The sequence below is a fragment of the Phodopus roborovskii genome, unplaced genomic scaffold (assembly GCF_943737965.1).
Source record: "Phodopus roborovskii unplaced genomic scaffold, PHOROB, whole genome shotgun sequence".
NCBI classification, from domain to species: domain Eukaryota; kingdom Metazoa; phylum Chordata; class Mammalia; order Rodentia; family Cricetidae; genus Phodopus; species Phodopus roborovskii.
Window position 1 is genome coordinate 6,248,150 of NW_026126651.1, and position 15,411 is coordinate 6,263,560.

Here is a 15,411-nt window from a genome sequence, read left to right on the forward strand (position 1 = left end):
CTGCTTCCCAAGTACTGGAAGGCTTCCTCACTCATATGGTCCTGCATGACCCCCACATCAGTATTCCAGCCTGTGGGGAGGAAGGGGAAAGGTAGGGAAGATAATTTATTACCTACTGATTTTGTGATCCAGGAGTCAATAAACCAGGCTTCTGTTTCTATTGGTCAGAGCTCATTGATACAATCTCATCTATCATCAATGAGACTGGAAAGTGATAACCTCTTGGGCAGCTATTCTCAACCTGTAACAAATAATTTTGTGGCTTGGGTCACCAAAACATAAAGAAGTATAAAAGGCTGCAGAATTAGCAACGTTGAGAACCACTGTTCTTAGGGTATAAAATTCAGAAAACTACTGTCCTAATTAGCTTCCAATGTCAACTGCACACAACCTAGAAAAAGCCTGAGAGGAACTGAAGCTCTCCATTGATCAAATAGGTCTGTGGGATTATCTGTGGAGGATTATCTTGATTGCTAATTGATGTAGGAGGCCCAAGATTACTGTGGACAGCAGCATTCCCTGGGCAGGTTGTCTTGTACTGTTAAAAAAAAAAAGAGGTAGTAGAGTATAAGTTGTATTGTGAGTCACTCAGGAAGAGGCATCCTTCATGGCTTCCATGACACTTATTTGGCTGTGAAGTGAGTTCCTTAGTCAGAGGTAATATGATGTCATCAGGTTCCTGCTTGAGTTCCTGCCTTGACTTCCCTCAATAATGAACCATAACCTGTAAGCTGACATGAACCCTACTTGACACATATTGCTTTTGGTTATGGCAACAGAATGAAACTAGGACAGCTACTAAGTGACACAAAAGATAAATGTATATTTAGAGTATTATTGATCTTTCAGTTCCTAGTTGTCTCAGATTCAATGACCATATGGATATGTTCTGGGAGTGTGCTATTCAGAAGTAAGGGTTTATTGGGCTAAGAATAGTGACAAAGTTTCAGAGAGGACTCCAGGAGGCTCTTGGATGGTAATGGACGTGCTCTTCATCTGGTATCAGAAATATATCTTTATATAAAAGTTTCTTCATGTTACAGGATGCCACAAGAGATGGTCTTTAAGGAATATTTTTTAAGTACTGGGTTATGAAAATGGATAAAACGGTAGCAATCTAATCCTAGTTGAGTAATTGTTTTGATGAAGAAGACACCCACCCCAAAAGATGAACAAGCTGTGAAGTTCTTGGGTGGCGATGGTAGAATTTGTTTTTCTGACTTTCCTTGTTCAACTCAAACAAATCTGTAAGATCTTGTGCATCTAAAAAGATTATGATGGATGCATGTCCCTCTGCATGACTCTCTGCACCTCCAAAGGAAGACACATTGTCTTTCTGAGAGAAATCTTGTCCACCTAGTAGTGTTCTGGGTTCAGTCAGGAAGGGGTCCAGAATTCTCCTATTAGTTCCCTATTGAACTATCTGTATTTTCTCGTTTGTGTTCCACTCAACAGTTTTGTTTCCTGTCTGCCTTGCTTATGCTAGATTTTATTTTCCTCCAGATCATTAATGTCTGTCTTTAGATGTTCCTTGGGAACTATTCCCCTTGGACATCATTTTTCTGTATTTTCCTTATCTAGATGATCATGATTTTGATCGGTCCAAAGGACTGGTTGAGATGGTGGACCCTATTGATGATATGTTGCCTTCAAATTCACACTTGTGATACCAAGAGAAAAATCATTATTTTTGTGCTCCAATTACATTTTATGCAAACTATTAATTCCTAACTATTAGTCCCTTCAGAAGTTTGAAAGACTCTCATGGACTCTCAAACATCTATTATTAATCACATAGGTGTGAACTACTCTCTTCCTCCAATTTGTGTCTGTGTGGACATATCTCTGCACTTTCCGTGCTTTCCCTCACAGTCTCCCCTGACAAAAGCTTTCCCCAGCAGAGAGGCCCTGTTGAAGATACCCTGGGAGACAGAATGGAATAGGACGGATGGCATAAGGTTAGGTTGCGCACTCCACATCGTATCACTTAGCAGATCTCCACAGACACTCCTATGTTTCACATACTTTCTCAGAAGCACTTAGACCTCACCCTGTCTTACCACTTCCTCCTCTGTAATGCTGAGACACCCAGCACGGTAACAAACCCTACCCCTACTCTCTGCCAAAATGCTTCTAGGTGTTGATAAACAGCCCTGTGAAAGTCTCACTACCAAGGTACCTCAGTAGTCAACTTCAGTTACCTGGATACACATACTTCTGAACACAGAGATGCTCACAAGAATACTTATATGTGAAATCTGCACGGTATGTCTGTGTCGCACTACCTCTTCATGTTTATTCTCTGCTAAGTTCGAGTTGTCCACTATCATAGTGACCCCCATTCATTCTTTGACTCTTTGAGGAAATACCAAGAAAACAGTGTGCCACATGGAGCTATGCCCCAGGGGATATAGAAAGCATTCAGAAGTCAGGTCTCCCCCCACCCCCAATGGTCTTAATCCTGTAGACCCATGGTGCTGGCTAATATCATGATGCTCCCAGAATTGAAGCCGATAGAAAACCTATAAGCCCTACTTCATCAGTCTTAGTGAAAAGATGCAGAGCAATTGAAGGAAAGCCTTGAATCACAGCAAGAGAGAATTGTGGCCTCTGAACCAATTTCTAGTCCTACCTAGTTTATGGAACTAGAACTCTTTGAATGATATGGAGGCCAGGCCCCCTTGAGGAAGAACCCTGTTGTCCTACCATAAAGCTTTATTGTCAGCCAGCCTCTGTCCTGCCCCAAGTGAACTAGAGCCCTTTACCTTGATAATTGTATATTGGAAAGAAGGGCACAATTGAACTTTTAGGAACCACTAGATTTGGGTTCTGAATTGTCATTGATTCTGGAATATCCCAACAGCATTGCGGCTCTCTGATCAAAGTAAAGATTTATGAGGGATAAGAGATCAATGGGGTTTTTTGTTTAGAATCTGACTCATAGGCTATTCAGATGGTCCATGAAATCATCTGGTGGCTATTTCCCAGTCTCAGAATGCTTAATTTGGATAGATCCATTTAGAAATGGGAAGAATAACACATCGGTTCCCTGACATGTGGAAAAGGATTTTATGGTTGCAAGGCCAAATGAAAGTTATTAGGGATTCCTCACTTGGGAGAACAGTAAACCCAAACCAGAATTGGGTTGCTGGGATATTGTAGAGCTTATTGCCACCATTAAGGACCTCGAGGATGCATGTTCACATTATATCTACACTTACCTTTCCTATATGAGCAGTGCAGAAGATAGAAGGTTACTAAACAATTTTGGTTACTATAAGCTTGCTTACTTAGTTCTATGATTTGTTGTTTGTTTTCCCCATCCCCCCAAATACTCTGTTTTTTCTCCTTTACCTTAGACATTTTCTAGTTTACTGATTTTCTGATATTTATTTCTATATTCTGAATTGTTTATCTATTTTCTAGCAAGATTTATTCTTTTCCAAATGCTTGAATCTGTGTAAAGCTTCCTTCTGTGCATAATTTCTGTCATTTCCTCTGCACTGGCTTACTCACGAATTACATTGGTTTATGCTTGTTTTCAAAAGTCTTTATGTATTATTCAGTTTCGGGGGTAACACTACTACTGAATAGAGTAATCTCAGTTGACAGTTATTTCCCTTCAGCACTTGAAATGTATTAGTTGTTTTTTGTTGCGGTACCACGAAAAAGCAACTATGGAAGAAAGAGTTTATTTTGGCCTATGGTTCCAGAGGGAGAGTCCACAGCATTGGGGGAGGCCTGGGAAGCAGGGAGATGGAGCAGGAGGCAGAAAGACCAAGTTTCAGCTATGGGCACACACACAAAGAGAGAGAGAGAGAGAGAGAGAGAGAGAGAGAGAGAGAGAGAGAGAGAGAGAGAGAGAGAGAGAGAAGGGATTGGGAGTGGGGTGAGGCCATAAACTCTCAAGCCCGGCTTTAGTGGCCAACTTCCTCCATCAAGATGCTGTCCCCCAAAGGTTCTATAATCTCCCAAACAGCACCTGCAGCTGAAGACCAAGTGCTCCATGCCTGAGCGTACGGGGAGGTTTCTCATTCTGTTCTCTTATGGACCTCACGGTGAGAAGTCTGCTATTATCCTGGCGGGGTTTTCTTTGTAAGTGACTTGGTACTTCTCTCCAAGATCCAGTGAAGACAACAGTTAGACAGTTTAGACAAAAGCATCATTATTGAGTAAAAGAAAAGTTGTAAGGTTGTTGGGTAGAGATCTCAGTAACAGGGGTGGGCCGCCTTCCCAGGAGTTATTGGTCAGAGAAGCACCCGAACAAATATAGGCTACCAACACTCAAGGGCTAATACTATGCTGCGGCACCTCTCTATAAATGTGGGGAAGATAGCTGAAGGCCCACACTATCCTTTCCAAGAAAGGTCTTGTGCAAACAAAGACATAAAAAAAAATGTCAAGGTCCAGTACACCATGAAAATATCTGTCACTTCTCCAGTCAAAAGATCAATGTTGAATACAGAAGCATGGATAGGAAACACTACTCCATCTGGCTCTCCTCGAACCACAGACATTCTTCTTGAGCTTCCTCATCCTCATGTGCTGCTCCTACCACAGGATGATCTGCACACCCCCATTTCTAGTGCTTTTGTTTGAGCTAGCTTGCACTACTTGGCATGGGTCAGGTCTAAGGGAAGCATTCTAGCTTGCCACATGGATGAGGGGTTACCTATAAGAGCATGGATGACTCAAGGGCAGCTGCCTCACCGAAAGGCCACCCCAGCACAGGTGACAAAAGATGCAAGATTCAACATTACAGTCCCTGCAGGACCCAACGGCAGCTGGGCATGTTATCCAGGCAGCCTCGGCAGGTCGGGGTCTCTGGACCATCCGTCTGTCCTTTGTCTAGGAGGGACTGCTTCAGTTAGAAGGGACCTGCTGTACAAGAGCAACTCTGAGCTGCCAAGAGGCTAACTTGACCCTAAAATGAACTTCTGCTTTCTGAGTGAGGACAGCCCCATAGAAGATGCTGTCTTTCTTATCTGGTGTCCTAAGGTACCAGAGAAACCTGTGTGCTGTCCTGCAGTAGGAAAGGGCTCCTTGATCAGTAAGAACAAGATGGCAGTGTGATGTCTCCTGGAGGAACGGGCCCTTTAATGCAGTAATAACGGACCCATGTGCTCATGGCCTGGTTTCTTTTCTGTCTCCTGCCTCCTCCAGTCTCCCCATCTGCCCCTTCTCTCTTCCTGTGCAGGCCGTGGCTGTTCTTCTCCAGCTACCAAGCTTAAGTGATTGCTCCATTTCCTCCAGCCACACATGTGACAGCTGTCCACAGTTAAATTGATGACACCTGACTTTATGATCCTGGTTTTAAGAAGAGCCGATGTCGACGAAGCCCACTTGCCAAACGTTTGTAATGTCCTTAGGCTTCTTTGGTTTTCTTGTTATTCACAGCTATTTTCCATTATATGCCTCATATCTGTAATCATGCCTCAGGAACGGAAGGCGGGAAATAAGAGGGTAACTGAAATACATTCATTGCAGACTCTTTGCCAAGATGTATGGAGGGCTGAGTGGAACATGCAGCATATTTTAGTGGAGAAGCAGGACTATTACTGGGATTGAAGGGACGGTGAGAAGTTTTACGAATTCAGAAATTGTCTGTAGTAGCCATGGCTGTGGGAAAGGCCATTGGCAAGGCAGTGTTGCTTTGTTCAGGCAGGGTGCCGGTGCACCATCAGTTCACAGTTGGACACAGAAAAAAGGAGAAAGAGACAGAGACAGAGAGAAACAGAGACACAGAGAGAGACAGAGAGACAGAGACAGAGACAGAGAGACAGAGACAGGCAGAGAGAGACAGAGAGACAGAGGCAGAGAGAGACAGAGAGACAGAGACAGAGAGACAGAGGCAGAGAGAGACAGAGAAACAGAGACAGAGAGACAGAGGCAGAGAGAGACAGAGAGACAGAGACAGACAGAGAATTAAAAATAAAATAGTAAACACACCATCAAATTGCTCTCCTCATGACTGCTGTCAATATATGGCTTTACCTATGTGCAATGAGAAAGCAGCCCAAATGAGAAGCCATTGATGAGACCCAGTGAGGTCTTTCCCCAGTATGAAGAAGACTATGAAGAGGACACATGAGACACTGATGGAGACACAAGATGGAGACAGACACTGATGGAGCAGCCCGACTCCATCTTAAGGATGGAACCCAATTTGGTGGCGGCGAGGAAAGTGTCTACTTGGCTTGTACTTCCATATCGTTGTTCTTTAGCAAAGGAGGTCAGGACAGGAACTCAAACAGGGCAGGAACCAGGAGGCAGGAGCTGATGCAGGAGCTACGAAGAAGAGATGTTTACTGGCTTGCTCATCATGGCTCGTTAAGCCCGATTTCTCATAGAACCCAGGACCACCAGCCCATGGTGGGCTGGGTCCTCCACCATAAACTGCTGATTAAGAAAATGCCCTACGTCGGGATGTTATTTTCTCACTTGTGGTTTCCTCCCTTCAGATAACTCTAGGGTGTGTCAAGTCGACACAAAACTAGCCAACACAGCTCCGTAGAACGGGATGCTAGCATAGAGAGCAAATAAAAGCGGCTGCCATGCTGATTAGGCGTGCAGCAGTTCCCCCCCTTAGTTTTCAATACATCCTGACCTCAATTTCCCCTCCCTTTACGCCTCCCAGTCCCTCCCCTCCCCCACAGATCAACTCTGCTTTAGAACAGAACAATCCTCCTAGGGATACCAACCAAACCATATAACAAGATACAATAAGGCTAGGCACAAACCCTCAAGGCAACCCAGTAGGAGGAAACCGGTCTCATGGGCAGACAAAAGAGTCGGAGCCACCCAGCTGCCACTGTTGGGAGTCCCACAAGAACACCCAGCTACACAACCATAACACACACGCAGAGGACCTAGCTCAGACTGTACAGGCTCCGTGATTGCCTCTCCGGTCTGTGAGACCCTGTGAGATCTGCTTAGTTGATTCTGTGGGTCTGACTCTTACCAACTCTTCCTTCCCTTCTTCCACGGGGTTCACTGAATTCCAAAGGGAGGGGCTTGATGGAGATCTCTAATTTAGGCTCTCTTTCCACCTAATGTCTGGCTGTGGGTCTATGCATCTGCTCCCATCAGCTGCCGGCAGAGGCCTCTCTGATGACAATTGGGCTAAGCACTGCTCTATGAGTGTAGCAGAATACCATTAGAAATCATTTTTATTGGGTTTCCTCCCTCTATCCTAGGTCTCCGGGTTATCCAGCCTCTGGTTCCTGGCAATCCAGTTGTTGTCCAGCATGGTCTTCCTATCAGAGCATGGTCTCAAATTAGATCGGTCATTGGTTGGTCACTCCCACAAGTTCTGCATCTCCACTAATCTAGCACATCTTGCAATAGGGTATATTGTAGGTCAAAGGTTTAGTGGTTAGGTTGGTGTCCCAGTCCCACTACTGGAAGCCTTTTCTGGTTACAGAAGATGGCCAGTTCAGATTCTGTTTCTTCCATTACTAGGGTCACCCCCTGTAGATCCCTGAGAGTTTCTATTCACTAGGTTTCCACATGACCCCCAAATGCCCTCTAATTCCAGTCATCTCTCCCCATATTCTCTCCCTCCATACTCTTCCAACTGATATCTCCTGTTCCCACCCCAACTTACCCTCAGTGCATCCGCAAAATCTATTCTATTTTCCCTTTCCAGGGAGATCCATGCTATAGAAGTCATTTTGTTATAAGGTCAGAATAAATTCATTTCTGTTTTCTGCAAAATTCAAGTGTGACCACTTTTAATTTGTTTCTGTAATTTTGTATGTTTGTCACCCAGTGGGTTTGACTTATGTCTTAAATGTACCCTGTTAAGATATGATGTTCTACCAAATAATTTTTGTTCAGCCAAGTTTCTACATAAACAAAATTCTGCTGGAAATCATCCAGCCTGGCATTTTCAGACTATATAAAGGCTACTTCCTGCTGTGTTCAATGATGTGTTTTCAAATCCAAATTTAGGGAGATAGCTCTGTTGAAAGAATATAAGGCTTGCTAAATTTGCCCCCCAAATTTGGTAATGTTATTTATTATTTATCATTCAATGTAAAGTTTGTGTCTTTGTGTCTTCCTGGAGCATCTATACAGTTTGCATTTCCAAGAACTTTTTCCTGTCTCAGTAAGGCAAACTGGCTTTTCCTTTTATCTTCTACCAGTTTGGTTGCATCCTTTGTAGTGTCACTGTTGTGGGAAATCTTATTGCACCGTAGCATTTGACCTGATATAGGTTCTATGTCTGTTGCTTGGTATGCTGTAAAAGCGTGGCGAGGCTGCCTAAATAAAACATTTGGCAATGAATTACATCTGTCTGATTATTTTATTGTTGGTTCTCTCTAGGCTTTGCCTGCCCCTGTTGGTCAAGACCTTTGAGGGTCCAGGAAGATATGCATGACAACACTTTGTTTTGGTCTGGTTTCCTTTTTTCTTCTCTTTGTATTCTAGCCGCTAGATTTTTATTAAAGACACATCCTTTCCTTCTGTCTTCCTGGTTTCCTTCATTTCCACCTATGCAGAAGTACTCTTGTAGCCAACATCTCTTTCTATGGCCCCATTGCTGAGTGCTGAGTTGACCTCCTTTATTGGCATCTTAGCAGTAAGGCAGTTGTTCCAGGAGCCTGCAGGCTGCATATTCCCTAGGCTGGACATCTGACTGAAGCCACTGTTTTAGTTTGAAAACTGAAACTCCTGTCTAGAAGTCACTATTCTGCAAATTCATCTAATTTGATTATTATCTTTATGCTTGTTGTTTAGTCATGGTCTGGTTCTGCAAACACAGAGATAGCTCTGATACCCACACAATGCTACAGCACCGGCTCGCGTTGCTTGGCATTGCTGGCTTTCTGTTCGCAAGATGCATTAGTAGGGGATGGAAGCCACAGGAATTGGTATGGCCAGAGGGTGAGAGATAGGAGCCAGGCCAAATACTGAGAACTGTCTTGTGAAGAGCAGGACTCAAAGGAGTGCCCAGATCCAGGTACAGGAAACCTTTCTTCCCCTCTTGGTTACCCTTCCTCAAGAACCAGTCTCTGCAGCTTCTGAACCACAGACGCGTTTCGTTTTGACAGCGGAATGGAGGAAAGGTAAGACGCTTTTTGAGACATTCCCCCTGAAACTCTTACCTAGTTCTCTTAGTCCGTTATAATTGAAGTAGATAATCCAAGGACTCCCATGCATTTACACAGAAACAGCGGTCATGAAAGTCCTTCATGACAGCATGCGGGCTAGAATACTGCAGTGGGGGAGGTTTGAAGCCAGGGAACCAAAGCAATCCCTCTCCTCGAGCTACCTTCCTTTTTCATTTTTATTTTGAAAATGGTGGCAGATACTCATATTTATTCTTTGGGGGATTTGCGTGTTCCAATGTATAGTCCATTTCTTGATTGTGTTGCTTCTTTTCTTGGTGTTTCCCTCTTCGAGTCTTTATGTTTTCTAAACTGCAGTCTCTGCTCCATGCATAGCTGGCCACTGTGCTGTTTTTACTCCAGTCAGGCGTTTATTCTTGTATCCTTTAAGCTTATTCAGGTGTTTACTCAAATTCTCTTTGAATTCTCTGAACTCCCAAGGGTACTTTTAATTGTTTTGATTTGATTCCCATGTCTTGAACTTCATCTAAATTAAACTCCCTATACATGCTATAGGATTCATGATCTTTAGCAGAGATATACTGCTTTTATTTTACATATTGTCTGTAATTTTATGATGGGACCTGTGCATCCGGAGTTTGGTTCTTGCTTATATCTTCTGGTTAAAGTTTTTGGCCACCATTCTGGAGTCTCCAGGTGAGTCTTGAGCTACACGCTTTGGGGGAATCCCAAAGGAACATTTTTGGTGGAAGGATAAAGGGCCTGTGGGTCCCTACAGAGAAGACTAAGATGGGGTATCTAGCTGGGTAGCTAAGTTAGTCCTAAGAGGGTGTAAAAATGGAGAGTGCTTTCTGTCAGGATGGCTGTGACAACTGATTGGCAGTTATGTATCTTTCAGGGTGTGGAATATTAGCTTTTAGTGTTTTTCTAGCTCTAAGATGTTTTCACAGGACTTTGTCATTTTGATGATAGGTTTTACTGTGTGGGTAAAGTGGTACGTGCTCCTGGATCCTTTAACATCAGCATCTGTTATGTGTCATCTAGTCTTGACACTTGCCACTCCATTTTGTTATACAGGTTCTTTCTTATTGATGTCTATTTGGAATGCCTCCATTGTTGGAATGTCCTTGATTCTCTAACATCATGGAATTAGTCTTTTGTGCTTTACTCTGAATCTCAGACCCATCCTTTGCCCAAAGGATACTGATACTGAGGGGTTCTTTCCAATCTGAGTTCCAGAGGTCTCCAAAGCTTTGATCTTCTTCCCCCCCTCCCTCCCTCCGTCCCTCCCTCCCTCCGTCCCTCCCTCCCTTCCTTTCCAGGTTCCTCCATTCATTCATTTGTTCATTGCTCCTTTCCTCTGCCCATCACTTTCTTTTTTGTTTTTTTTTTTTCCTCCTTTTTTTCCCTTTAGCCCAGGATTTTCTGGAACTCACTATGTAGCTTAGACTGTCCTTGAACTCAATGAACTATTCAGGGCCCAGCCTTTAAAGTCTGGTTTTCCACAAATTAACTACCATGCCTGGTAGATGGTTTCCTTTTCTTTTTTTAAACTTTTAAAAAAAATTATTTTTCTTATTTTACACATGATCCCAGTTCCCTCTCCCTCCCATGCCCCCCATCCTCCTCCCATTTCCCCCCCTACTCCACAGGGAGGGTGTTGCCTTCCAGGAGGGATCATCAGAATCTGTCAAGTCATTTGGAGTAGGGCCTAGGCCCTCCCTCCTGCCTCTAGGTTAAGAGAGTATCCCTCCATGGAGAATGTGCTCCCAAAGTCCTTTCATGCACCAGGGATACATCCTGGTTCCACTGTCCAAGGTCCCTTAGACTGCCCAGGCCTTCTAACTGAGACCCACTTTTAGTGGGTCTGGGTCGGTCCAATTCTGGTTTCCCAGCTATCAGTCTGGGGGTCCATGAGTTTCCCCTTGTTCAGGGTCAGCTGTCTCTGTGGGTTTCTGTAGCCTGGTCTTGACCCCTTTGCTCATCACTCCTCCCTCTCTGCAACCAGATTCCAGGAATTCCACTCAGTGATTAGCTGTGGGTGTCTGCTTCTGTTTCCAACAGCTATTAGATGGTTCTAGGATGATATATAAGTTAGTTATCAATCTCATTATCAGAGAAGGGCATTTAAGGTAGCGTAGCCTCTCCACTGTTGCTCAGATTGTTAGCCGGGTCACCCCAACTAACTAAATGTCTCTGGACACTTCTCTAGAGTCAGTTTTCTCTTCAAACCTATAATGGCTCCCTTTATTATGATATCCTTTTTCTTGCTCTCATCTATTCATCCTCCAACTCAATCTTCCTGGTCCCACATGTTCTCCTCTCCTCCCCTTCTTTTTCTCCTAACTCCTCCACTCATTTACCTCCCCCCCCCAGTCACAATATGCTCAGGAGATCTTGTTCCTTTCCCCTTCTGTGAGGGACCTTGTATGAATCTCTTAGGTTCCTCCTTGTATCCTAGTTTCTCTGGTGATATGGATTAAAGGCTGATGATCCTTTGCTCTATGTCTAAACTCTATATATGAGTGAGTACATTCCATGTTCCTCTTTTTGTGACTGGGTTACCTCACTCAGGATGGTTTCTTCAAGTTCCGTCCATTTAACTGCAAATTTCAAGATTCCGTTGTCCAATGGTGTGTGTTTTCTATTTACACTCTGTCTCCTCCTGTAGATGTTTCTATTTAATACAGCTGTGGCCTCTATTTAATACAGCTGTCACTTCTTTCTTTCTTTTTCTCTTTCTGCAAATATCCCTCTTTATTCTTTAAGAGTGTTCAAAGTTCAGTTCATCTAAAAATCCATGACTAAATTCTGGGCTGAAATTCTTCTAGTTTACCAACTTAGTTATTTATTGAACATTTCTGGGTTGGAGAATGACCCAGGCCATCTTGTAGCACAAGCCATTCTTTCAAACACAGTAGAACTTTGCTATGACAGAACCCTCAGCAAGAACATTTTTATCCTTTCTATGCGTTCTGTGGTACTAACTTGATCTAAATTATTTGCAAAAGCACAAATAGACTTTGGGAGGCCATTCCCATGGAGGAATACTCCTTCAGGCAAGAAACACAGGGGAGAGCCTAGGCCCTGTCTCAAATGATGGGACAGACTTTGATGATTTCCATGGAAGACCTCACCCTCCCTGGGGAGTGGATGGCGGGTGGGATGGGAGAGTCGGTGGGGTGTATGGGAGGGAAAGGGAACTGGGATTGATATGTAAAATAAGATTGTTTCTAAATTAAATAAAAATTTATAAAAAAAGCAGAAAAACTGCGAAAATATTTAATTGAAATTTGTAACTACTGTTAGGTTTTATGATTAATTCATGACTTTTTTCATGAAACTATCAATTTCTCACTGCGTCTCATTAGAGAGATGGACACTTGTGATGTAGCAGCAGACAACAGAAAAATTCTTGATGTCCTCAAAGGCTTTCTTGCTTTCTAATTTCAAATCTGAAACGGAGACCGATTCACATTAAGTGTAGGTCTGGTTCTTTTCATATTGGTCTTAGTAAGATTTGCCACTGACTTCATGACTCTCATTCATGAGTTCCATATTTTCCCAGCTGATAGCCTCCCCTGCCAAGACTGGGAGCAGCTGGTGCTCATGCTTCTGGCTTGCAAGTTCTTGCACCAGAGAAGAATCAGTCTAATGACAGAAAAAAAAAGTTGGGTTCACAGTTCTATTTCCTTCTGACACAGCCCAAGACACTGAGTGTCTATCCTGGGGCTGCTAACTACTCTCATCTCAGTATAGGCCATGGGTTGTAGACAGCCCAAACAAACACAAACCGGATTTAAATGAAATCTTCGGAAATGTTGGTTTTCATAACTTACGCAGTCTCCTGTGTCAACTCCTCATGAATCAGGTCAGTCCTTCACCCAGACGGAGCGCGGTGGTCCTGAGGAGCAGAGGGCACAGCCTGTGCTCATATCTCACTTTTCTTTACAGGAACACTAGTGGAGAGCTCCTAAGGGTGGATATTAACATCTCACACTGGCCGCCTAACACCACAGCACTGGACGGAAGAAACGACACCGGAATCCCACTCTGCAGCCTCATGTTCTGTACCATGATTTTCATTTCCCCCATCATTGCCCTGGCTGGATTGGTTGGAAACGCCATCGTGCTGTGGTTTCTGGGATTCCACATGCGCAGGAACGTCTTCTCCGTCTACATCCTCAACCTGGCCGGGGCCGACTTCCTCTTCCTCTGCTTTCAAATTGTACATTGCTTTCATGTGATCTTGGACATCTTCTACTCCAAGACCATTGACACCACTCTGTTTTCTTTTGTTCTGTTAAACTCCACGTATCTTTGTGGCCTGAGCATGCTCAGCGCCATTAGCACTGAGCGCTGCCTGTCTGTCATGTGGCCCATCTGGTATCGCTGCCAACGCCCCAGGCACACGTCAGCTGCCATGTGTGCTCTGCTTTGGGTCTTGTCACTGCTGCTGAGCATCCTGGAAGGGAAGGAATGTGGTCTCCTTTTTGATAGTGTTGGCCACGGTTGGTGTCAGTCATTTGATTTCATCATTGCTGCATGGTTAATTGTTTTATTTGTGGTCCTCTTGGGGTCCAGTCTGGCGTTAGTGTTTACTATCTTCTGTGGCTCACACAGGATACCTGTGACCAGGCTGTATGTGACCATCGTGTGCACAGTGCTGGTCTTCCTGCTCTTTGGTCTGCCCTATGGGATCTACCAGTTTCTCTTAGAATGGATTGAAAATTTTAATTATGCGGTGCTTTATGATTTTTATTCAGTGACAATATTTCTCTCCTGTGTTAACAGCTGTGCCAACCCCATCATTTACTTCCTTGTTGGCTCCATCAGGCACCGTAGGTTCCAGTGGAGGACTCTCAAGCTATTTCTGCAGCGAGCCCTGCAGGACACCCCTGAAGAGGAAGAATGTAGAGAAGGTGGTTCTTCGGGACGATCCAGAGAAATGAAAACAGTCTAGCAGACACTGACATCCGTTTGGATCAGGCAGAAGTAGCTTGGAGAAACAACTTTGTCCTTATAAGTTTGTGGCATTTTCAGAACCTTGTTTAGTTGACGACTCAAGGTTAAATCAGTTGAGAAAGCAGTCAATCTTGTGGAAGTTGATTGACGCTGGACTTGTTATACAAATACTGACTGCCGTGTATCTGGAGCTGTCTTACTCAGTGCTTCATCGTCTCCTTTTGGTGGGACTCCTTGGAAGCTCTCTGGGATCCAGAAGATCTGTTGACCACTATTGACAATCCCCCCCCACACACACACACTTCAGCAGAAGGGTCAAGGAAATATATTAAAGAGATTTATTTCTTTGGTCATTGAACATGATAGTCTTGAATCCACGGTATATTTTGCAACAATTTTCTTTTCTGTTTTTAGTTTTTGTAAGCTTTAAAAATTAGCTTTTATTTTTTTTGAAATGTTCATTTTAGGGAACAAAACTCAAGAAGCCAAGAGCAAAGGCACCCAATCACAGAGAGCTCATCTTGATGTGTCCTAGATCCTGCAAACATGCATACATTTAGGTAACTGAGATGATACATTCCATATCACGCCTTCCCCCACATTGTAAATATTCACCAACTAATGACCCCATGCTCCATGAGTATTTTGATAGCCAAGAATGCACCACACTAGCCAAATTTGTCAGACAATATGGTAACCCTATCTTCTTTGGCAACAAAAATTTCATAGAAGATAAAAATGGCATCAGACCTCTGTTTTGTACTGGTGAAACTACATTGAAAATTCTGCATTCCCTCAATATTCAGCTTAGAAGGAAACACAAAGCAAAAGACCACACTATGTACACCATTTCTAAGTTATATACAGATCTATATACTAAAATATGAGGAAGAAGGTGTGTTCCTGCTTAATAAATGTATTCCTATGGAATAGTTGGAAGATGCACCTGTTGTAACCCAAATCTAGTTGGTCTTAATAATAATAAAAACTGGGATCAAAGGTCTGCTTCACTTTTAGACTGTTTTAAACTCATGTAGCCCAGAGTAGCCTTGAACTCCTGATGTTCCTACTTCCAGCTCCCAAGTGCTGGGATTAAAGGTGTGTGCCACCACTGCCTGGCCTCTATGGTTAACTAGTGGCTAGCTCTACCGTCTGATCTTTAGGCAAGCTTTATTTGTTAGAATAGAAACAAAATATCACGACAACACATCCCAGGGATTCTTAGGATGTCAATCTCAGCACAACATTGCAAATCTCACCCTGTGAGCCTCTCTTAGCCTTTCCACAGTCAGCCTAGCAACATGAACTAACTCACTCTATGTAGACATGGCTTTTCAATCCTAAATTCAAGAGGAACCTTGTCTGTCGTTGC

General features: G+C 43.5%; 1 protein-coding gene across 1 annotated transcript; it reads left to right on the forward strand.

Moving 5' to 3' along the window:
- Positions 1-8,831: 8,831 nt before the first annotated feature.
- Positions 8,832-15,039, forward strand: LOC127213723 (mas-related G-protein coupled receptor member X2). Its single transcript, XM_051174189.1, has 2 exons — positions 8,832-9,071; positions 13,029-15,039. Exons 1-2 carry the CDS (start codon positions 9,061-9,063, stop codon positions 14,035-14,037), a joined length of 1,020 nt encoding a protein of 339 aa, XP_051030146.1. The 5' UTR covers positions 8,832-9,060; the 3' UTR covers positions 14,038-15,039.
- The last annotated feature ends 372 nt before the right edge of the window (positions 15,040-15,411 follow it).